This window comes from Rhinopithecus bieti, unplaced genomic scaffold (assembly GCF_001698545.2).
Source record: "Rhinopithecus bieti isolate Rb0 unplaced genomic scaffold, ASM169854v2 scaffold_82461, whole genome shotgun sequence".
Lineage (NCBI taxonomy): Eukaryota > Metazoa > Chordata > Mammalia > Primates > Cercopithecidae > Rhinopithecus > Rhinopithecus bieti.
Window position 1 is genome coordinate 179,642 of NW_016830244.1, and position 21,634 is coordinate 201,275.

The 21,634-nt window shown below is 44.4% G+C and overlaps 2 protein-coding genes across 5 annotated transcripts in view; one reads left to right on the forward strand and one right to left on the reverse strand.

Moving 5' to 3' along the window:
* Positions 1–11,548, forward strand: part of IDH3A (isocitrate dehydrogenase (NAD(+)) 3 catalytic subunit alpha) — a 24,787-nt gene extending 13,239 nt beyond the window's left edge. Inside the window, 9 exon segments of the mRNA XM_017865335.1 lie at positions 2,425–2,539; positions 3,917–4,104; positions 4,565–4,698; positions 5,822–5,842; positions 5,844–5,922; positions 6,027–6,091; positions 7,424–7,508; positions 8,557–8,709; positions 11,338–11,548. Of these exon segments, the coding sequence (XP_017720824.1) occupies positions 2,425–2,539; positions 3,917–4,104; positions 4,565–4,698; positions 5,822–5,842; positions 5,844–5,922; positions 6,027–6,091; positions 7,424–7,508; positions 8,557–8,709; positions 11,338–11,421 (924 nt within the window). The 3' untranslated portion in view covers positions 11,422–11,548.
* A 1,743-nt stretch (positions 11,549–13,291) lies between these two features.
* Positions 13,292–21,634, reverse strand: part of ACSBG1 (acyl-CoA synthetase bubblegum family member 1) — a 65,387-nt gene continuing 57,044 nt past the window's right edge. For 2 of the 4 annotated variants that reach the window (XM_017865336.1, XM_017865337.1), the window contains 4 exons: positions 21,195–21,412; positions 16,802–16,941; positions 16,016–16,259; positions 13,292–13,978 (listed from right to left, as the gene is read on the reverse strand). In XM_017865336.1, coding sequence (XP_017720825.1) covers positions 13,893–13,978; positions 16,016–16,259; positions 16,802–16,941; positions 21,195–21,412 — 688 coding nt within the window. In that variant the 3' untranslated portion in view covers positions 13,292–13,892. The other 2 variants (XM_017865338.1, XM_017865339.1) reach the window with 2 other exon arrangements.

Sequence of the window (21,634 nt, forward strand, 5' to 3'; positions counted from 1 at the left end):
TCCTTCCCTCCTTCCCTTCTTCGCTCCTTCCCTCCTTCCCTCCTTCCCTCCTTCCCTCCTTCCCTCCTTCCCTCCTTCCTTCCTTCCTTCCTTCCTTCCTTCCTTCCTTCCTGTCTCGCTCTATTCCCCAGGCTGGTCTTGAACTCTAGGGCTCAAGCGATCCTCCTACCTTCACCTCCCAAAGTGCTTGGATTATAGGCGTGAGCCACCGCACCTGGCTGGCTGCTTCTATTGTTGATAGTTTAAACTCCTGCATTGGCATCAGTTATATGTAAAGTAATCAAAGTAGTACTGTAGTATTTGTGGATCTTTAAGTCCTGCTTGGGTTTGAGATCTTTTAAGCCCTGCCAAATCACCCATCTTTTGCAAAAAAAAAAAAAAGACTAGAATTGATGTTTCAAAATCTATATAGGCGCTTTTGAAATAATCTCTTTAAAATAAAGTTTTTGATGTGTTATCAAGAATGGAGTGTTATTACTTCTAACAGCTGAGCCTTTGATACAGGTAGATAATTTTAAAATTCTGTAAGTGGATTCAGCTGTAAGCTGCTTGTGACCAGCACTGTGTCTGACTCTGAACTTCTGTCCTAGGACATGCTCTGTGTGCTGGCTGTTAAATGTGTGTGTACACACATGAAGGATGTAGGTAGACAGAAAGAGATGTTTGTTTATACCTTCAACTGGTACATTCATAGGTTATGCAATACATATATATATATGGAATCTGATTTGGATTTCATAATTCCTATACTCCTATATATATATATATTCCTATACTTCATATATATATATTTCTATACTTCATATATATAAGCTTTGCTCTTGTTGCCCAGGCTGAAGTGCAATAGAGCGATCTTGGCTCACTGCAACCTCTACCTCCTGGGTTCAAGTGATTCTTTTGTCTCAGCCTCCCAAATAGCTGGGATTACAAGCACATGCCACCACACCTGGCTAATTTTTGTTTTTTTAGTAGAGATGGGTTTCATCATATCGGTCAGGCTGGTCTTGAACTCCTGACCTCAGGTGATCTGCCCACCTTGGCCTCCAGGATTACAGTTGTGAGTCACCGGGCCTGGCCTATATATATATTTTTTAAAATATAATATTGTTTTTTAAAAACGGCTTTATCAAGATATAATTCATCCTTTTATTTATTTTTTATTTTTTATTTTTATTTTTCATTTGTTTTGAGACATTGTTTCACTCTTAATGCACAGGCTGGGGTGCAATGACGTGATCTTGGCTCACTGCAACCTCTGTCTCCCAGGTTCAAGCTATTCTCCTGCCTCAGCCTCCCGAGTAGCTGGGATTACAGGTGCCCGCGACCACACCCAGCTAATTTTTGTATTTTTAGTAGAGGCAGGGTTTCACCATGTTGGCCAGGCTGGGCTAGAACTCCTGACCTCAGGTGATCTACCCACCTTGGCTTCCCAAAGTACAGGGATTACAGGCATTGAGCCACCACGCCGGGCCTAAGTCATCCTTATAAAATGCACCTTTCAATCCAGTGGTTTTTAGTACATTCACAGAGTCATGCAGCCATCACCACAAACTAATTTTGGACCATTTTCCTCACCCAAAAAGAAACCCCATACCCTATGCAGTCACTCCCCATTTTGTCTCTCTCCCTCCCTACCTCCTCCCCCTTTTTCCTCCCCAGCCCTAGGCAGCCAACCACTCATCTACTTTCTATATCTATAGGTTTGCCTATTTGGGACATTTCATATAAATAGAATCTTATATGGTCTTTTATGATTGACTTCTTTCACTTAGCATGATGTTTTTAAGTTTCATCCATGTATCAGTACTATATAATGCTTCTGTGAACCATATTCCTCTGTTCTTTATGATACTCTAATTATAGCCACTCTTAAGAGCCCTTGTGAAAAAAAATAAGTGGGCAGGTGGTGGCTGGGAGTGATGACTGGGCACAGGTAATGTGGAGAATTCCTCTGGGCCTGCTAGAGAATGACATCTCTTCTTGCATGCCAGGAACTTTCTGGACCTTTACTGTTTTTAGCAGTCGCATCCAAAGTTGAAAAAGGGCTGAGCATGGTAGCTCACATCTGTAATCCCAGCACTTTGGGAGGCTGTGGTGGGCAGATCACCTGAGGTCAGTAGTTCGAGACCAGCCTGGCAAGACCCCATCTCTACAAAAAAAAATACAAAAAATATTAGCTGGGTGTGGTGGCATGTGCCTGTAATCCCAGCTACTCGGGAGGCTGAGGCAAGAGAATCGCTTGAACCTGGGAGGCGGAGGTTACAGTGAGCCAAGATCGTGCCACTGCACTCTGGCCTGGTCAACAGAGCGGGACTCCGTCTCAAAAACAAAGTTGAAAGTTGAATAAGTTTGTTCATCATTGCAGTATGAATGTCAGTTTCCTTTAAGTCTCTCCAGCTCACTGCTCTGTAATGTGGCATCTAGGCACCTATTCAGTGGGAGGAGCGGAACGTCACTGCCATTCAAGGACCCGGAGGAAAGTGGATGATCCCTTCAGAGGCTAAAGAGTCCATGGATAAGAACAAGATGGGCTTGAAAGGTAGCACTGAAGTAGAGACCGGGGTTTTTATAGATTTTCGCTACAGGGGTTACATAGTTTTGAAAATTTATGCATTTAAACTGAATAAGGCCTGGCCTTCTGTGAAAGTAAAGCTGTTCTTTTATGAAGAAACTACTCACAGTAAGATGCTTTATTCATTTGAGATATTTTTTTCCCCCAGTAAAAGCATTAAAGTATTACTGGATGATACCAAATAACAGTATCTCTATTTAATCTTGAACTATATGTATCTTTTGCTTAATTTTTACATTTGTATATTTATTTATTTATTTTAATTATTTTTTGCGACAGAGTCTCGCTGTCGCCCAGGCTGGAGTGCAGTGGTGTGATCACAGCTCACTGCAGCCTTGACCTCCTGAGCTCAAGCGATCCTCTCACCTCAGCCTCCCAAGTAGATGGGACTACAGGTGTGCCACCATGCCCAGCTAATTTTCAAAAAAGTTTTTTGTAGAGATTGGGTCTCAGTATGTTTCCCAAACTGATCTGGAATACCTAAGCTCAAGGAATCCTTCTGCCTCTGCCTCCCAAAATGCTGGGTTTACAGGCCTGACTGAGCCACTGTGCCTGGCCTACATTTTTATCATTATTTTAATTAATACATGTTTAAGGCCATGATTCAAAAATACTAGCATGGGGTAGATTTAAATTCAGCATAGGCTTTATTTTTATGTTTTTTGAGAGTCTTGCTCTGTCGCTCAGGCTGGAGTGCAGTGGCGTGATCTCGGCTCACTACAACCTCTGCCTCCCAGGTTCAAGCCATTCTCCTGCCTCAGCCTCCAAGTAGCTGGGACTGCAGGCACGCACCACAATGCCCAGCTAATTTTTGTATTTTTAGTAGAGAGAGGGTTTCCCCATGTTGGCCAGGCTGGTCTTGGACTCCTGACCTCAAGTGATCCGCCTGCCTTGGCTTCCCAAAGGGCTGGGATTGCAGGCCTGAACCACCGCACCCGGCAAGCATAGGCTTTAAAACCACAGACAGAACCAACATTGAATCTCATCTCTGCTACTTACTGGCTAGAAGGCTTGGGCAAACTTTTTATTCTTAGTTTATTTTTTCTTTTTTCTTCATTTTCAAATGACAGTAACAGAGTTGCTGTTGTACAGGTTGATGGTAAAGGTTAGATCATGTCAAGCACATGATTACAATGCTTGATCCTCAGGAAGTTCTTAAGATAAGAAATGCAGTTCATATTTCAGAAAGCTCCCATGAGGAAGTTTTCCTCCTTCATTTGAGTCTCAGGTAGAGAGTGAATTAGAGGCAGAACACATTTCACAAGGTAGCCTAGGTGGGTTAGTAGGTCACACGTGAGACCAGAATGCCTTCTCGTGTCATCTGAGTTTTCTTCTGTATAACAGGCCCTTTGAAGACCCCAATAGCAGCCGGTCACCCATCTATGAATTTATTGCTGCGCAAAACATTTGACCTTTACGCAAATGTTCGACCATGTGTCTCTATCGAAGGCTATAAAACCCCTTACACCGATGTAAATATTGTGACCATTCGAGAGAACACAGAAGGAGAATACAGTGGAATTGAGCATGTGGTATGTTCACTCCACATTCCTTTTTATTCCTGCTTGGGCTGCTTTCTGTGCATCTGGGACCCCAGAGACAGAACTGCTTTATCTCTGTGAGGAGTTGTGGGTGTTTGTCTTGGTACTGGGTGTCTGGCTGACAGTACTCAAACAGATGTAAGGCATGGTGGTTCAGGTCACAAGCTTGGGAATATGCCCTCTGAATTTTGAATCCCTCACTTCACAGGTATGCTCTTCCGCAGGTGACTGTCCCTGCATCTTAGCTTTCTTCATCTGTGCAGCGGGGCTTGTAATACCTCTTATGGCTGGAGTTATATGAACCCCATTGACATAGCAGTGTGTGTGATTAGTCATGCTAGCTGGCACTGTGCAGGCTTGCCACAAATGTTACTGTCTACTCCCCACCCTCTGTCTCCCACGGCGTTGCTGTCACACGCTTTCCAGCGAGGCGGGACTTCCTCTCTTGCAGATCGTTGATGGAGTTGTGCAGAGTATCAAGCTCATCACCGAGGGGGCGAGCAAGCGCATTGCTGAGTTTGCCTTTGAGTATGCGCGGAACAACCACCGGAGCAACGTCACGGCGGTGCACAAAGCCAACATCATGTGAGCTCCTTGCGGGGACTGGCACCCCATCTTGCTTTGTTGTGGGAGAGCAGTGACAGGGCCTCTCTTTCTCCTCTTCAGCTTGCTCCTTGATTCCTAATATCTTTGAAAAAGAACCTTGTAGCAATCCAAAGATCCAACATCTCTCTTCTGTCAGAGTCTCCTCTTTTTTTTTTTTTTTTTTTTGAGACGGAGTCTGTGTTGCCCAGGCTGGAATGCAGCGGCGCGATCTTGGCTCACTGCAACTTCTGCCTCCCAGGTTCCAGCAATTCTCCTGCCTCAGCTCCCCGAGTAGCTGGGACTACAGGCCCATGCCACCATGCCTGGCTAATTTTTGTATTTTCAGTAGAGATGGGGTTTCACCATGTTGGCCAGGCTGGTCTCAAACTCCTGACCTTAGTTGATCCACTTGCCTTGGGCTCCCATAGTGCTAGGATTACAGGCATGAGCCACTGTGCCCGGCCTGGAGTCTCCTGTTTACTGTGCCTCACTGGGCGAATGACAGGAGCAAATGAGGAGGGGATGGTGATTCAGGTCCTGGAAGCTCAAGGAGGGACTGAGGGTTATCAGGAAAGGAAGCTGGAGCCTCTGGGTCCCCAGATGCTGGGGCCATCAGCAGAGGCCACATAGCATACGTTTTAGAAGTGGAATAGTGGGAGGCTTAAAGTAGTGCTAACAATACCTGATGTGTTACTCTGCCCATTTAAATTCTCATCCAGAGGCTGTTGAAGTCCTCTGAATATGTTAACAGTTTTCCTAACCTAAGAGAAGCATTGAACATGCAAAACAGTAAAACTATTTAAATTATTATGTTAACCTTTGAAAGCAGTTTTAATAATATTAGTGGATATTTCTTCATTCTTGTTAGACAACACTATAAAATATAGTCTTCTCTATTATGATCAAACTATTTTATATTTTACCCTTTTATACTTTCAGAAGGATCCTAAGACATTTTCAGCTTATATTTTATTAACTACCTAAGAAATAATTTTATTGTAATTGAGATCAGGTAGCTTGGCTTCTGGAACTTAAATTTCTCGAACTTACTTTACTTCTTTGATTTGATTCTTTTCTTTCTGTAAGACTTTTTTTTCAGCAGTTTTTATTTGATTAAATACAGGCGGATGTCAGATGGGCTTTTCTACAAAATGCAGGGAAGTTGCAGAAAACTGTAAAGATATTAAATTTAATGAGATGTACCTTGATACAGTATGTTTGAATGTAAGTATATATTCACACTTACCTGCTACTTTTTATGGTGAATAGTGTGTGTGTTGTGGGGATGCAGATTTTGATTACTAAATGCACAAATGTATTCCTTGTAGATGGTACAAGATCCTTCCCAATTTGATGTTCTTGTTATGCCAAATTTGTATGGAGACATCCTTAGGTGAGTCTGGCTGCAACCTTTTTATTTTAGCCTATAATTTACTTATAAACATCCTAACATAATTATGGCTTAACATTTTCAATTGAGTATTATAAAATAAAGTGTTACAACGTATGAATTGAATTCTAACAATTCAGGTTGTGATATGAATTATTACATGTTGGGTGGCTTGTTCCTTCATTTATTTGCCAAATCATCACTGGGCTCTTTCTCCCTAATCATTAGCTCACTCTTCCCAGTTTTTAAATGTTTCATTGATTGATTGATTTCAAGGTTTTGTTATGTATAGCCAGGTAGGTGGGTGGTCGTTGTTACTATTTTTTGGTAACTTTTGACATAATTTCAGACTTACAGAAAAGTTGTAAGAATGGCACAAAGAATTCCCTTGTACTCAACACCCAGATTCCACATTCCCCAGATGTCAGCATTTTATCACATTTACTTTATTACTCCTTCCCATTTTCCCTCCCTTCCTCCTTCCTCCCTTCCTCTTCCTCCTCTCCTCCTTTGTGCCTCTCTCTGTCTCTCTCTTTTACACACACACACACACACAGTGAGAGAGAGAGATAAGATGTTGGCCAAATGGTGATTTTCTAAGGCCATTTTTTCTATATTTATGAGTTGGCACACAACTGTAAGAATGTTTTTCCTTCTTGTTTATCTGTCAATATGGACATGGTTTTGTTTTTCTTTCTTTCTTTTTTTTTTCTGATAGAGTCTTGCTCTGTCCCCCAGGCTGGAGTGCAGTGGTGCAATCTTGGCTCACTGCAACCTCCACCTCCCAGGTTCGAGTGTTTCTCCTGCCTCAGCCCCCTGAGTAGTTGGTATTATTACAGGTGCACACCACCACACCTGGTTAATGTTTGTATTTTTAGTAGAGACGGGGTTTCGCCATGTTGGCCAGGCTGGTCTCGAACTCCTGACCTCAAGTGATCTGCCCACCTTGGCCTCCCAAAGTGCTGGGATTATAGGTGTGAGCCACTGAGCCTGGCTGTGGACATGGTTTTCTGTTTTATTCAGTGATATATCCATCATCATAATCACGAATATTGATGCCTAGGTTGTCCTAACTCGGCTGGTGGGGATCCCTTCACCATGTCTCCTGTGTCCTTTAGACACAGCCCTTCGTTCTTTGAACCTTGCCTTGCTTTCTGACACAGTAAGATGCTCAAGCTCATCTGTATTTTCCTAACCTTAGCCCTGGAATCAGCCATTTATCCAAGGAACGCTAGTTCCTTTTAGTGGAGAATGATAATTAAAAACTAAAATCTGGGTGCTAGGTGAGATGTTTTATTTTTCAAAACATTCTTTGAAATGCTTTTCTTCCCCTAGTGACCTGTGTGCAGGATTGATCGGAGGTCTTGGTGTGACACCAAGTGGCAACATTGGAGCCAATGGGGTTGCAATTTTTGAGTCGGTAAGGACCCTGACACCTGAAACAGAATTCAGGTCAGAACAGTGTATGAACGCAGGAGGAGTTATCTGTATAAGTACGCTTTAATTCATTTTTCAAATTGTCAAAACAAAATGATGCTTTTTTTTTTTCTTGAGATGGAGTCTTGCTCCATCACCCAGGCTGGAGTGCGGTGGTGCGATCTTGGCTCGCTGCAACCTCTGCCTCCCAGGTTCAAGTGATTCTCCTGCCTCCGCCTCTCAAGTAGCTGGGATTACAGGTGTGTGCCACCACACCTGGCTAATTTTTATATTTTTAGTAGAGATGGGGTTTCACCATGTTGGCCAGGCTGTTCTTGAACTCCTGATCTCAGATGATGCATCCGCCTTGGCCTCCCAAAGTGCTGGGATTACAGGTGTGAGCCATTGCGCCCAGCCTGTGTTTGTTATATGTACATATATATATGTTTGGTTTATCTCTTCATTTCCCTCCAGGTATTTGTTATGTATCCTTCCTTACTTAAAATATTTTACCAAAAATTGACTGAAAAAGATTGTTGGTCTATATTTTTATACTTAAAAAAAATTACTTTAGCTCTTTATTGCTCCAAGTCTTTATTTATTTATTTATTTTTGAGTTGGGTCCTTATTCTGTCACCCAGGCTGGAGTACACTGGTGTGATCATAGCTCACTACAGGTTTAAACTGCTAGGCTTAAGCAATCCCCCTGCCTCAGCCTCCCAAGTAGCTGGCACTGTAGTCACACACCACCACACCTGGCTAATTTCTAATTTTTTTGTAGAAATGGGGTCTCACTATGTTTCCCAGGCTAGTCTTGAACTCCTGACCTCAAGTGATCCTCCTGGCCTATCAAAGTGTTGCAATTACAGGTGTGAGCTATCACGCCCAACCCAGATTTTATTTCTTCAGTCCGTATCAGATGAATTGCACACAGTAGCTTTCAGTGCATATTTTCTATTGCTGAGGAAAGATGATTAAGACTCCAGCTTTCCCAGAAGAAGACTGTTAGTTCTTGCCTCTCCCCTGATGATGCTACTTTTCCCGATGTGTAGGTTCATGGGACAGCTCCAGACATTGCAGGCAAGGACATGGCGAATCCCACAGCCCTCCTGCTCAGTGCCGTGATGATGTTGCGCCACATGGGACTTTTTGACCATGCTGCAAGAATTGAGGCCGCATGCTTTGCTACAATTAAGGATGGAAAGGTAACAGGAATCTTGATTTACTTGTGCTGGGTAAAATGCATTGCTTCCATGTGTTGTATCTGAGTGAAAGGGACTGTGACAGATAATAGTTCTCACACGGGCCCAAGCATTTGATGTTGAACAAGGATTCTTAATGTGGGTCCCAGATTGAACAGGGTATGTGTGCACATGTGTGCATTTTCTGAGGTGAGGATCTAGGTATTTCATCCAAAAAAAGTTAAGAAGCACTGACATCTGACATCAAGACATCAGTGTACAGTGGAAAGGTCAGTGATTTGGGAGCCAGCATCAGATACATGCCCAGTTATTCTATTATTAGCTGTGTGACCTTGGCCAGGTGCATTGATTTTTTTTTTTTTTTTTTTTTTTTGAGACAGAGTCTTGCTCTGTCTCCCAGGCTGGGGTGCAGTGTCATAATCTTGGCTCACCGCAACCTCCACCTCCCTGGTTCAAGCGATTCTCCTGCCTCAGCCTCCCTAGTAGCTGGGATGACAGGTGTGTGCCACCACGCTCAGCTAATTTTTGTATTTTTAGTAGAGATGGGGTTTCACCATGCTGGCCAGGCTGGTTTCGAACTCCTGACCTCAAGTGATCCTCCTGCCCAGCCTCCCAAAGTGCTGGGATTACAGGCCTGAGCCACTGCACCCAGCCAAGTTCATTGATTTTTATAGACAACTTTTTCCTCTTCATAACAAACGTGTATTGAGTGTACCTTATAAGGTGTGAAGAATAACATGATGAATAGGGTAACATGCTGAGCCTCAAGGAGCTGGGGATCTAGTGGCAGATACAGATGCAGATGTGCCTCTAATACAATAGTCTTATATGTCACGCTATGTGCATCTATAATACAAAAGCAATCCAGAAGGTTTATAAAAGTAGTAACTAATAGTAATTGAATACTCACGCAACTTGTAAGTTCTTTATATATCATCTCAGCAAAGTTTTTCTATAACTCTTTGAAATAGATGCTATAATTCCATTTTATAGATGAGGAAACTGAGGTACAGAGAGATTAAATAATTTGTCCAAGGTTTTACAGCTCCTAAATGACCAAGTTGGTATTAACACCCAGTCTGGGTCTTACCCAACAAGCTTCTCTGCCTCCGTAAGCAACTGTGGCCCGTGGAAGAAGTGTGGCGGGTTATTTCCAAAGTGAGAGGAGATAATGCACTTGAAGACTCATCCCGTCCTTTTAACAAAATTGTGAAAATATGCATAACATAAAATTTACCATTTTAGCCATATTTAGGTATACAGTTCAATAATGTTAAGTACATTCACATTGTAATGTAACCATCGCCGTCAGTCATCTCCAGATCAGTTTCATTTTCTCAAACTGAGACTTTGCACCCGTTAAACAGTAACTTTCCCTTCCCCCTCCCATCCTCTGGCACCCGCCGTTCTGCTTCCTGTCTCTATGAATTTGACTACTCTAGGTACCTCATGTAAGTGGAATCATACAGCATTTGTCCTTTAAGTCTGGCTTATTTCACTTAGCATAGTATCTTCAAAGTTGGTCCCTTCTTTTAAAAAGAATTCTGTAATTTGAAATTATATCGTGAAGCCAAAATACAAGAAATTCAGGCTTCTTTTTAACAGCCTGATAATCACATTGGAGGTCATATGATTTTCTTATTCTTTAAAGTTATATTTGAGAAGTTATAATCTACAGCCCAGTAGAGAGGTGCCTGAATTACACAGTGAGCCCTTTTATTGTGTAGGATGGAAAGATAAAGAGAATTAAATATATTGGGGTCTGTATGCAGGAAAGAAAGGATAAGCTGGTAGAACAGATCGGTTGTATGGGAGGCTTTCTTTCCTAAAGAGGGAGGTTTAAGAGTTAATGATTTAGGCAGCTGTGGTGGTGCATGCCTGTAGTTGGCAGCTATAGGCTGAGGCAGGAGGATCACCTTAGCCTCTGAGTTCAAGACCAGCCTGGGCCACATAGTGAAACCCCATCTCTTTTTTTTTAAAAAAAGAGTTAGTGATTTAAATATTTCCTTCGTATTTGTTTCCCAGCCTACAAAATAGATCAGATACAAAATTAGTTGGGTATGGTGGCATGCACTTGTAATCCCAGCTATTTGGGAGGTTGAGGCAGGAGAATCGCTTGAACCCAGGAGGCAGAGGTTGTGGTGAGCTGGGATCGTGCCACTGCACTCCAGCCTGGGCAACAGAGTGAGACTCCATCTCAAAAAATAATAATAATAAAAACAAAAATAGATCAAAATATGTCTCAGGTCTATTCCTGAGACATATTTCCCAAGGATTTTTATGAAACTTCTTGTTTAGATTTGCTTTTATTTAAATATCCATGACCAACTAATCTGTATTAGGATCCATTGTGTGAACAAAGGGAAAATTTTGGTAAAGCTCCCTGCCTCCCTTTGCATCAAGAGCGCCTTATTCTTTGCGTAGTGCGATGTATACACTATGAGATTGGATCCCGATCCTCCTGGGCTGGGTAGATGGTGGTGGAGTGGTTCCTCACTTGGAAATGAGGAACTAAATGAAAGAGCAGCCAAGAAACTTGCCCAGGTGGCATCTCACTGAGGGCTTTAAAATCTTCTTGGTTTAGTTTAGTTTGTGGATACATCTTTTATTTTTGCTTTTTCCTTTTCTCAGAGCTTGACAAAAGATTTGGGAGGCAATGCAAAATGCTCAGACTTCACAGAGGAAATCTGTCGCCGAGTGAAAGATTTAGATTAATGCTTCTACAACTGGTATTTGCATCAGTCACTCTAAATGGACACCACATAAACCTCTATTTAGAATACCTACGTATGTATGCATTGGTTCGCTTGTTTCTTGACAGTACATTTTTAGATCTGGTCTTGGGCTATAATGGAAATCTGCGCAAAAGAATGGCAGAGTGGATGGTCCCCCTAGGGGTCTTGTTTCAAAGAACTTTCCATGCATTGTTTTATTATTAAAGTGTCTACCCTGGTAAATGTATTTTTTGGTAAACTCTGAGTGGGATTAAATCATTTGGCTATTCTAAACCCATTTTACACCCTTAAGTTAAAATAAATAGTTTATCTTCAGCTGTTAAATATCCCAGGATACAAGGAATTAATAAGAGGGGAAAATGTCTATGACTTTTTAAGGAAAACCTTTATTTTCTTTGGTTGTTTGAAAACATAATGGGAAATAAAACGGATATTGATGTAATAGCACAAGAAATGGACACTACTTATAAAACTAAATGGGCGACCAAGAGAAAATTTCCTGGGAAGGTCACATCCAAATAAGAGTGAATGTGTATTATTTCTAGGATTGATATTGAAACAAATAGAGACAGATTTGTCCTTTACAGAAATTACTGATTATGAATAAAACTTCAGATCCCTGAAATATATAATGAGAGATATAATTTTTGTTAATGACAAAGATAATATATTGGATACAAAAACACAAATGTATTGCGCATTCAATTATTTTGTTGTCTTGAGATTTAATATTCTTTCCAAGAGCTTTTAATGAAGCAGAGAGCTAGTACTTCATTTTCATTGGATACATTTTCAGCATCATGAGTTGTCACAGCCTCTGAGCCCCTGATCTTAAGCCAGAAGGGCTGAGTGTATTGTAAACTTATTCTTGCACGTTGCTGTTTGGGAATGGACCACACTACAGCTGGTAGTTCTGGGGGCGATACTGCTTAAAGGCCTGAACACATGTATTTTGGCTCCAATTGAGGAACTCGGGATGCTGACTGTTAATTTCGTATTTCAACAACTGCCCCTTCTCCTATCCCAGAGCACCAATTACTGCCCTCTGCATCAGCAGTACAAGATGACATTCCAAAGACTGGAGGCGACTCAGCCTGAGTTAATTCACAAAATTGTGCCATGCTGGGGCTTGAGCTTGGGCTTAGGCTTGGGCTCAGCTTTTGACCTTCAGGTGTCTCCTTTCCCTTCCTGCCTTCCTCTCCCTTATCCTCTGCTGCAGCATGATTTTCTTAATCTTCAGACACTCACTATTTTCATGAACAGTTACCCTCTGGCCCCACAACCAAAGACAACTCATGACCTCCCTTGGCCCTTGTGTAACATTGCAAACCTGTGGCTTTGCAAAATGTACCCAGGTCACAAGGGGATTTTTTTTTTTTTTTTTAGCAATGATATTCCTGCCTGGGTAACTTTTTAAGCTTGTAACCAGACTTATAATCTTAAATGTATTTTCCTTTGTTTAAGCTGCTGCTTTCTGTGTTTCATTGGATTGAGCTAGTTATCAGTGGCTCTTGGGTTCAAAGTAATAAAGAATTCCAAAACTGATTGAGATGTTTGCTTTCTCTACCTGTTTCCTGTTCAGATGCCTTCGGTCATTTTGGCTCAGCTTGCTACTGAGAATGGCTGCTTCCCATATTCAGGGTGGAAGTGGGGTGGTCTGGTGGCGACAGGCTAACGTAGAGTTGGCTGTTTTTATGAGAATGCTCCACTTGATGCCATCCTGCACCTTTGTTTATTCCAGGGCACTAATGGTCACTCGCACGCCTGCTGTGCACGGTCCTGTGACTTAAATACCCACTACTGTCTGCACTGGTCCCACCTGCTCAATTGACAAAAAAATCAGGTCCTTGTTGACAGTTCTGTTAAAAGGTTTAATATTCAAATTATACATTAAATAGAATCAAACCAGCAGCAGCAGTTTTATTAAGCATCAAGTCAGTTGGCATGTGTGTGGCAGAGGAGTGCCTGGTAATGGAATAATAGGGTCGGCGATGCCCACCGCGATTCCAGAGTAAGTCAGGTCGCTAGGTAAGTTGTAACTGATTGCTTTTCCTGCAGCGCACACGAGCAGTGTCAGCCATCTCCCTCCCACCCCCTCCACAGCCTGCTGCTGGCTGTCCTGTATGTGAGCTAGCAGCTTTTTAATCTACTTGGAACTAAGGCCAAAATTATCAGCCCTTTCGTTCTGGAAGGAGAGTTGACCTCATTTGTCACCTGAACAAAAAGCAATACTTAAACTGAATTAAAACTACCCATACGTGAAGCTTGTCGGAATTGTCAGCTATTGTTGGCGTAAGACCTGGTAAATGTGGAGCCAGTGCTGTGCCCTGACCTGGAGATCTAACAGACTTGCCAGAAATGCCTGTGTCCAGACTGAAGAGACATGGGGCTCAGGAAGAGGCTCGGAACGCCTGCCCTCTATTCTGTAGAAACTGCAAGCATGGGCCCTGACTACATTTTTTGCTCTTGGTAAAAGGAGTCAATGATATCTTTGTACTTCTCCAGAACTGTGAGCCGTTTCAGTTTCATCGTGGGACCTAAAAGGGAAATGAGAAGAAATGAGTGAGAAATTCTCTGAGAATTCTGAGAATGTGTGTGGTAAAGACTCACACTCAGTGAGTCCTATATATAACTCAGGAATTAGGCCAGATAATCAGGACAGTCAGTAGCCAGCCTCCAAGACAGTGATGGCTCCTGGTATTCACATGGCTTGTGTGTAGTCTCCTGTGTTATACTATTGGTTGTGGGCAGTGGAGTATAGATGAAGGGTTGGTATGTCATTTCTGAGAATGGGTTATAAAAGACTGCAGTTTCTTTTATATACATAGGAAAGTGGTATAAGCTACATCTGCCTTATCCTTGACCTGCACCCAGTTTTGATCCTCAGTCCATTTTCTCTGAAATGGATTTATTTGTTCTGTCTCTTGAATGAATAAATTGTTGAAGCAATAAAAAAATAGACTAGGTTTCTGTCTTGGGCTTTCTCTTGGACCATTCTTCCTGGGCAAGCCGGCTGCCATGTTGTGAGGACACACAGGAAGCCATGAGAGGCCCACTGCCCACACACAGAGGTTTCTGGCCAGCAGCCAGCAAGGAGCTGAGGCCTGCCAATAGCCACGTAAGTGAGCACGGAGGTGGACCCTCAGCTGCAAGTGACTGTACCCGGCTCATATTGACTGTCATCCCATGAGAGCCAAGCCAGAACCACTCAGCTAAGCTGTTCCTGGATTCCTGAGCTACAGAAATGTGGATAATAAATGTTTATTGCTTTAGGCTGCTACATTTTTGGGGTCATTTGTTACACAGCAATGTATTAGATAACTAGTACACATCACCTCTGCATGTTCATACAACATTATGCTTTGATGGTTGTGATGGGGGCAGGGGATATCCAGGTTACGGGGAGCCTCTGCCATGGTCTTTATGAGAGGTCTTCCCCTAATTCCTTTTCTTGAACTTGATTTACCCCCTCAAAAACAAGGTTGAAAGAGCTCTGATTTGAGGTCCTGGGTAGCTTAAAGTGCCTAACTCACTCTTGACTGTGTAACTGGAAACTTTCTGCATTAAAATCATTGTATTAACTACTTAGCGAGGACATCTTCTGTCTGTCTGACCGTGCATTCAGTGTGCTGGCAGCAGACAGTCAGAGAAGCTCAAGGTCTCTGATTGCAGCTCAGCATTGCTGTGGACAATTGCATCTGGGTTCAGCCTTAATGAATTTGAGGGAATCACACTGGCATAACCATTTCTACCTACCCTGTTCCATGAACACCCCATGAACATCTCTTGGCTACAGCCAAGAGTGACTTCAGCTGAGGCTGCATCAGAGCCCTCTCCTGGTTCTGTAGGCAGTGTTCCAGAACAGCCTTAGCCCTTTATCACACAAGCTGACTTTCCAGAAGATCATAGTAGTCTCACCCCTAGAACCACATGACTCCAGCCTGAACATTAACAGGGCCTTGGTGTTGGCCTGGTAGTTCCATTGTGATTTTAGGGGAAAATAGTCCCATAGTCACGGCCAAGTTAAATGTCATGTTCAGATTAGAAAGTTCTAGCACGTATCAGTCGGGTGCAGTGTCTCACGCCTGTAATCCCAGCACTTTGGGAGGCCGAGGCTGGCAGATCACCTAAGGTCGGGAGTTCGAGACCAGCCTGACCAACACGGAAAAACCACGTCTCTACTAAAAATACAAAATTAGCCGGGCATGGTGGCCCATGCCTGTAATCCCAGCTACTCAGGAGGCTGAGGCAGAATTACTTGAACCCACGAGGTGGAGGTTGCAGTGAGCCGAGGTCGTGCCATTGCACTCCAGCCTGGGTGACAGAGCGAGACTCCATCTCAAGAAAAAAAGAAAGTTCTAGCACATATCTTATACATTCAACAGGTTCCACATAACCACAAGCCCATGCATGGAGCCATCAGTGTCCTCCAACAGGAAGTAGATGGGTATCACCCAGATTCCTGCCATGACCTTCTCCTTGCCATGGCTGCTTCATAACAGGCACCTCCTAGGCACTGCCATGGCCTCTGCCTTCCCACACAGCCGTTGCAACGGTGAAAAGAAAAAACGTACCCAACTCTCCACCTGAAATGGAGAAGTCTCTCTCGAGAATGGCCCACTTCTGGATGTGGTAGGGCCGGGCTGCCGCATTCATGTTGACTCTCCGGATCCCCTCTTCGATGGCCTGGTACACGGCCTCATCCTTCCCTACGATCTCGGACACTGTGGTGGCTCTGCTGCCCACCCTCTGGCAGAACTCCACAGCTTGTTCAGTCAGATTATCAGTCGGGTCAGAGGTGTCTGGGTCCAGAGTGCACTGAAAAGCCAGAGATCAGATGAGGACCAAGCCTTACCCCACAAGACGTAAGCCCTGGTCCTGGAGGAGGTCTTACTGCTATCTGCAAGGGTGTGAATCATGTGAGCTCTGTTTCAAAGAGACGGTTCTAGAATGAGTAGCTGCTACTGTGTTGAGCCTCGTGTTATTGTGGAAGGAGCAGTGGTCTGATAATTAGAAGGGCTCGGTCAGTGACGTTATTGTCTATAAAGCAGGGACCATAACTCCTGCCTGTCTGCCACCTTGGGGCTCAAGTACCTGCAGAGAGCAATGAGGGAGGGCAGCAGCACTTTGTAAACGGGAAAGTGCCAGTAACATGTAAAGGATCATCACGGTGGCTTATGTGGGACAGAAGGAATTTCCGCATGCCACAGTTGCTCCAACAGTGCAGGCAGCATGGACTTGAGTCATTCCAAAATGAAGCCATGAGATCTGGATGTGCCCTGTGCTGAATGTGGCTGCCAGCCAGACCCACAGACCCCCTCACTGGCTGCTCCTTCTGAGCTGGAGCCCCCCAGACACACCTTCAAGGTGAGCAGCATAGACAGGAACTTCCTCTGGTCCCCAATCAGCATGGCGTTGCTAATGATGGGTAGCTCCATCTTCACGGCCTCCTCAATGGGCACAGGGGGCACATTCTCCCCACCAGCTGTGATGATTAATTCTGGGGAGGCAAGGCCAGGCCCCCGGCACAGAATGTAGTCCAGGTGCCCCAGCTGAACCACAACCCAAGCCTCAGCCACAGCCCGGAAACCTCAGCACAGCAGGCAGCACAGCTGGAGACGCCCCTTCTCTGGGAGCCAAGAAGCAGTGGCAGGCCCTCCAAAGCAACTCACACCTGTTGGGGGGCTGGTGGCAGCACCCCAATGACAAATGCTCACCCAGGGTTCCCTCTCCTCAGCTTGTCGTCCAAGACTCAGCCTGCTCAGGCATCTCATCCATGTCCCCTTCTGCCAGCCCCAGTTCCTGGTCCCAAATAGCCCGTGTCATTTCCCTTCCCTGCCTTTGCTTAAGCAAAGTGACCATCCCTGTCACTCACACAGCACTCACCACCATGCTAAGCACTTCACATAGAGTAATTCATTTAATTGTCACAATAAACCTATAATGAAGCAGACACTCTTGTTTTGCAGATGAGGAAGCTGAGGCACAGAGACATTCAGTAACTTGTCCAAGCTCACATGCTAGTAAGTGGCAGAGCTAAGATTTTAAATCCAGTCCAGTTCCAGAGCCCATGCTCTCACCTGCCCTGCTAGGATGCCTCTCCCTTTGCTTGCGCCCTTCTCCCTGGAAGGTCCTCTCCCCTTCTTTCTTTCTGTCCAACAGACTGCCAGGCACTCAGTGCCCTAGCCTGCTGTTCTCTGATAGTAATGATGGCTTACTTCTAGGCTAGATGGCAATAAATTAAATAAAATAAATTTAACGAATGCACATTGACTAATTTTAGTGAGACTGTACTCCTGTCCCTCATTTCTATCTAATTCAACAAAGATTAGTTGGCCACATTCTGTGCACAGGTCTTGTGCTGACATCAGGCACAGAATAGAACAAGGCTGTCCATGGCTGCAAGGAGCCCACAGTGCAGGGGGGCAGCGAGACAGAGGGAGGCACAGGGGCTGCAGGGCCAGGGCAGGGAAGCATCAGGCCCAGCTGCATGCTGAACATGAATGGGGTTGGCAGGCAGAGGGCAGGACAGGAGCAGAAGCTCACAGGCCTTAAGGGAACTGCAGGTAGCAAGTGAGGCAGAGGCTGGAGAGTAGTAGGGCAGATCTCAGAGGCTTCCAGTGCTGGCTCAGGAGCTGGATTGTGGGCAGGCAGGTGGGAATCACTGAATGGTGTGAGATCAAAGTTTTAGGATACTCTGGTAGGTAGCTGGGGTGAAGAGTGGTTATTCAGGGGGCAGGCTGGCTAGAGAGGAAGCCATGGCAAGTGTCTAGATGATCAGGGTTTGTCTAGGACAGCAGAAGTCAGATGAAGAGGAAAAGACAGACTCTGGAAATACGAGAAGACAAAAACCCAGCCTTCCTCACATATGCCTCATCATTGCTACCTCATTCCTGCCCTCTTCTCCTCACCACCGCCCTCTGCATTCTCACCAGCATCTTTTACCATTAGTAAATGATTTAAAAAAAAACCCTTAGCAAACTAAGCCTAGAAAGGAACATCTTTAATCTGATAAAGAACATCTAAAAATTTTTACAGCAAACATACTTTTTTTAAGATTTAATAATTTTTTAAAAAATAAATAGAGACAGGATCTCACTATGTTTCCCAGGCTGGTCTTGAATTCCTGAGCTCAAGCAATCCCCCTGCCTCAGCCTCCCAAAGTACTGAGATTGCAGGTGTAAGCCACTGTGCCCAGACAAACATACTAATGATAAGATAGTGAATGCTTCTCCCCTGAAATCAGGAACAAAACAAGGATGACCACTATTACCATTTCTATTCAACACTATCCTGGAGGTCCTAACCTGTGCAATATGGCAAGAAAAAAATTCATCTGTCATTTGCAGATGATATCGTTGTGTCCATAGAAAATTCAAAAGAATATACACACTACTGGATTGAATATGTGGTCTGATCAAATGATCCACAAAAGGTCATTTGATCCAAAGCCAATATGCAAAAAGCAGTTGTATTTCTATATGCCAGCAGCAAACAAATAGAAGAGAAAAATTTTTTTTGCAGCAACATCTGAGCTGAAAAAAACTTTTAAGTGATGTTATTTAAAATACCATAAAAATTCTTAGAAGTAAATATAAGGAAAGATGTGCAAAAATCTCTACGCCAGAAAACATAGGATGGATGTGGTGGCTCACACCTATAATCCCAGCACTTTAGGAAGCTGAGACAGGAGGATGGCTTGAGCTCAGGAACTCAAGACCAGCCTGGGCAACATGGCAAAACCCCTCTATACAAAAATAAAAAGTTAGCCAGGTGTGGTGGCTTGCAACTGTGGTCCCAGCTACTTGGGAGGGTGAAGCTGGACCAGAGGATCACTTGAGCCCAGGAGGTAGAAGTTGCAGTGATCTGAGATCATGCCAGTGCACTCCAGCCTGGGCAACAAAGTGAGACCCTGTCTCAAAAATAAATAAATAAATAAATAAATAAATAAATAACACATTATTGAGAGAAACTTAAAAAGACCTAAATAATCGGGAGGCTGAGGCAGGAGAATGGTGTGAACCTGGGAGGTGGAGCTTGCAGTGAGCCGAGATCACGTCACTGCACTCCTGCCTGGGCGACAGAGCGAGACTCCATCTCAAAAATAATAATAATAATAATAAAATAAAATAAGACCTAAGTAAATGGAGAGATTTATCATGTTTGTGAATTGGAAGAGATAATACTATAAAGATGTGTTTTCCTCACCAAATTGATCTATAGATTCAATGAAATCAAAATCAAAATTCCACCCAGTTTTTGAGGAAACATACAATAATTCTAAAATTCATATGGGAATGAAAATGGCCAAGAATAGCCAAGGTCATCTTGAAGAAGACGACCAAGGTTGTAGGGCTAAGCCAGATATCTAGCCCTGTCATAAAACTATAGAAATTAAGACACTGGGTATTGGTGCACAGATAGGCAAATAGACTAAGGGAACAGAATGGAGTCCACACATAGACCTCTCATAGACAGTCACTTCATAAAGGACAAAGGTATCACTGCAAGGCAATGGGGAAAGGATGCCGTGTCAGTTGGATATGTATTTGGAGAAAAACTATTTGGACCCTTACCTCTCACTATACTAGTTCTAAAAGGAGGGCCCGCTCTGGTTGAATTTGGTTTTCTGGCTACTATCCTCCCCCGTGCAGGGATGTGGGTCCCCTCATCTGCCGTTACAAAGAGGCACACTAGGCGGCGCCCATGGCACATCCAAGCAGCCACCTGTCACTCCTGGGGTCTCACTGGAGGGTACCTGCCAGGGCTCACCAGCCTGCACATCCCAGGGCCCAAACGCCACTGCGACCTTTTGTCCCTCCCTGGGGTGGTCAAGCCTCCATGGCCATCAGCTGGGGCCTAGGCACGGTCGCACACTGCCTACATGATGTCCACAAAGTAGTTTCCCCACTCACTTAGCTTCAGTTTCCCCTATGAAGCCCTGGTGCGGGATTCCCACGTGGGTGCTGCGGGCATGACACCAGCTTGGGTGAAGCAGGCAGAACATCCTTCCACAGAGGCATCCCCAACTATACCTGTCTCTGTGGGAAGTTTGTCTTATTTAAAATTTTATATCCAATTTGCATGCTATTCCCCGTCACATCTGTGTCTGCATATAAATATACATAATACTTACGCTCTTGAATCTTCTGGAAAGACTTGCCTTGTTTCTCTAGGGGTCTGATTTCCAACTCCACCATTTACTAGCTGGGTGACATTGGGCAAGTTACTTAACCTCTCTGGATGTCCTCATTAACAAGTTAAGGTTAATAGTACGTGCCCCATAGGAGAGTAGAGTAAATAAAATGATGTCACTAAAGGTGCGTGACACTTAATAAAGGTTCAAGACCAGCAGCTGGTATAAACAGTGGTGGCAGTGGAATTCCTGCCCCCACCCCACTGCAGCTGTCCAGGGCGCTTGCCTTTTTTTGTTTGTTTGTTTTGTTTTTGTTTTTGGAGACAGAGTCTAACTCTATGGCCCAGGCTGGTGTGCAGCGAGGCGATCTCAGCTCACTGCAACCTCTGCTTCCCGGGTTCAAGCAATTCTCATGCCTCAGCCTCCTGAATAGCTGGGATTATAGGTGCATGCCACCACGCCCAGCTAATTTTGTGTGTGTTTTTAGTAAAGATGGGGTTTCGCTGTGCTGCCCAGAGTGGTCTTGAACTCCTGAGCTCAGGCAATCTGCCTGCCTCAGCCTCCCAAAGTGCTGGGATTACAGGCATGAGCCACCGCGCCTGGCCTGGGGTGCTCACCTTTGAGGCGCCCAGTGATGTAGAGGAAGCCATCGGCATCCAGTCGGCCAACGTCACCCGTGTGCAGCCAGCCTTCCTCGTCGATGGCCTCGCAAGTCTTGTCCTCCATGTTCAGGTAACCCATGAAGATGGTGCGGCCCCACAGGCAGATCTCACCAATGCCCTCTGTGTCCTGGTTCACCAGCTTCACCCGACAGCCGGGAACCAACTTGCCTGAGCTGTCGAGGGAGGGGCCAGGAGACTGATCAGAGGGAGCTGTCTCCTCCAAGCCCCCACTGGGGAGCCGGGGTCCCAACAGCTCAGTCTTCACTGATGGCTAGAAGGTATCACCTCACAGGGCTTTTGTATTTTAACAGGGGACTTACAGCTGAAAGGTAGAGCCAGTTTAAGAGTTTTAGGGAATGAAGGAAGGAAGGAACAAATGAAATGGTGATGGTAGA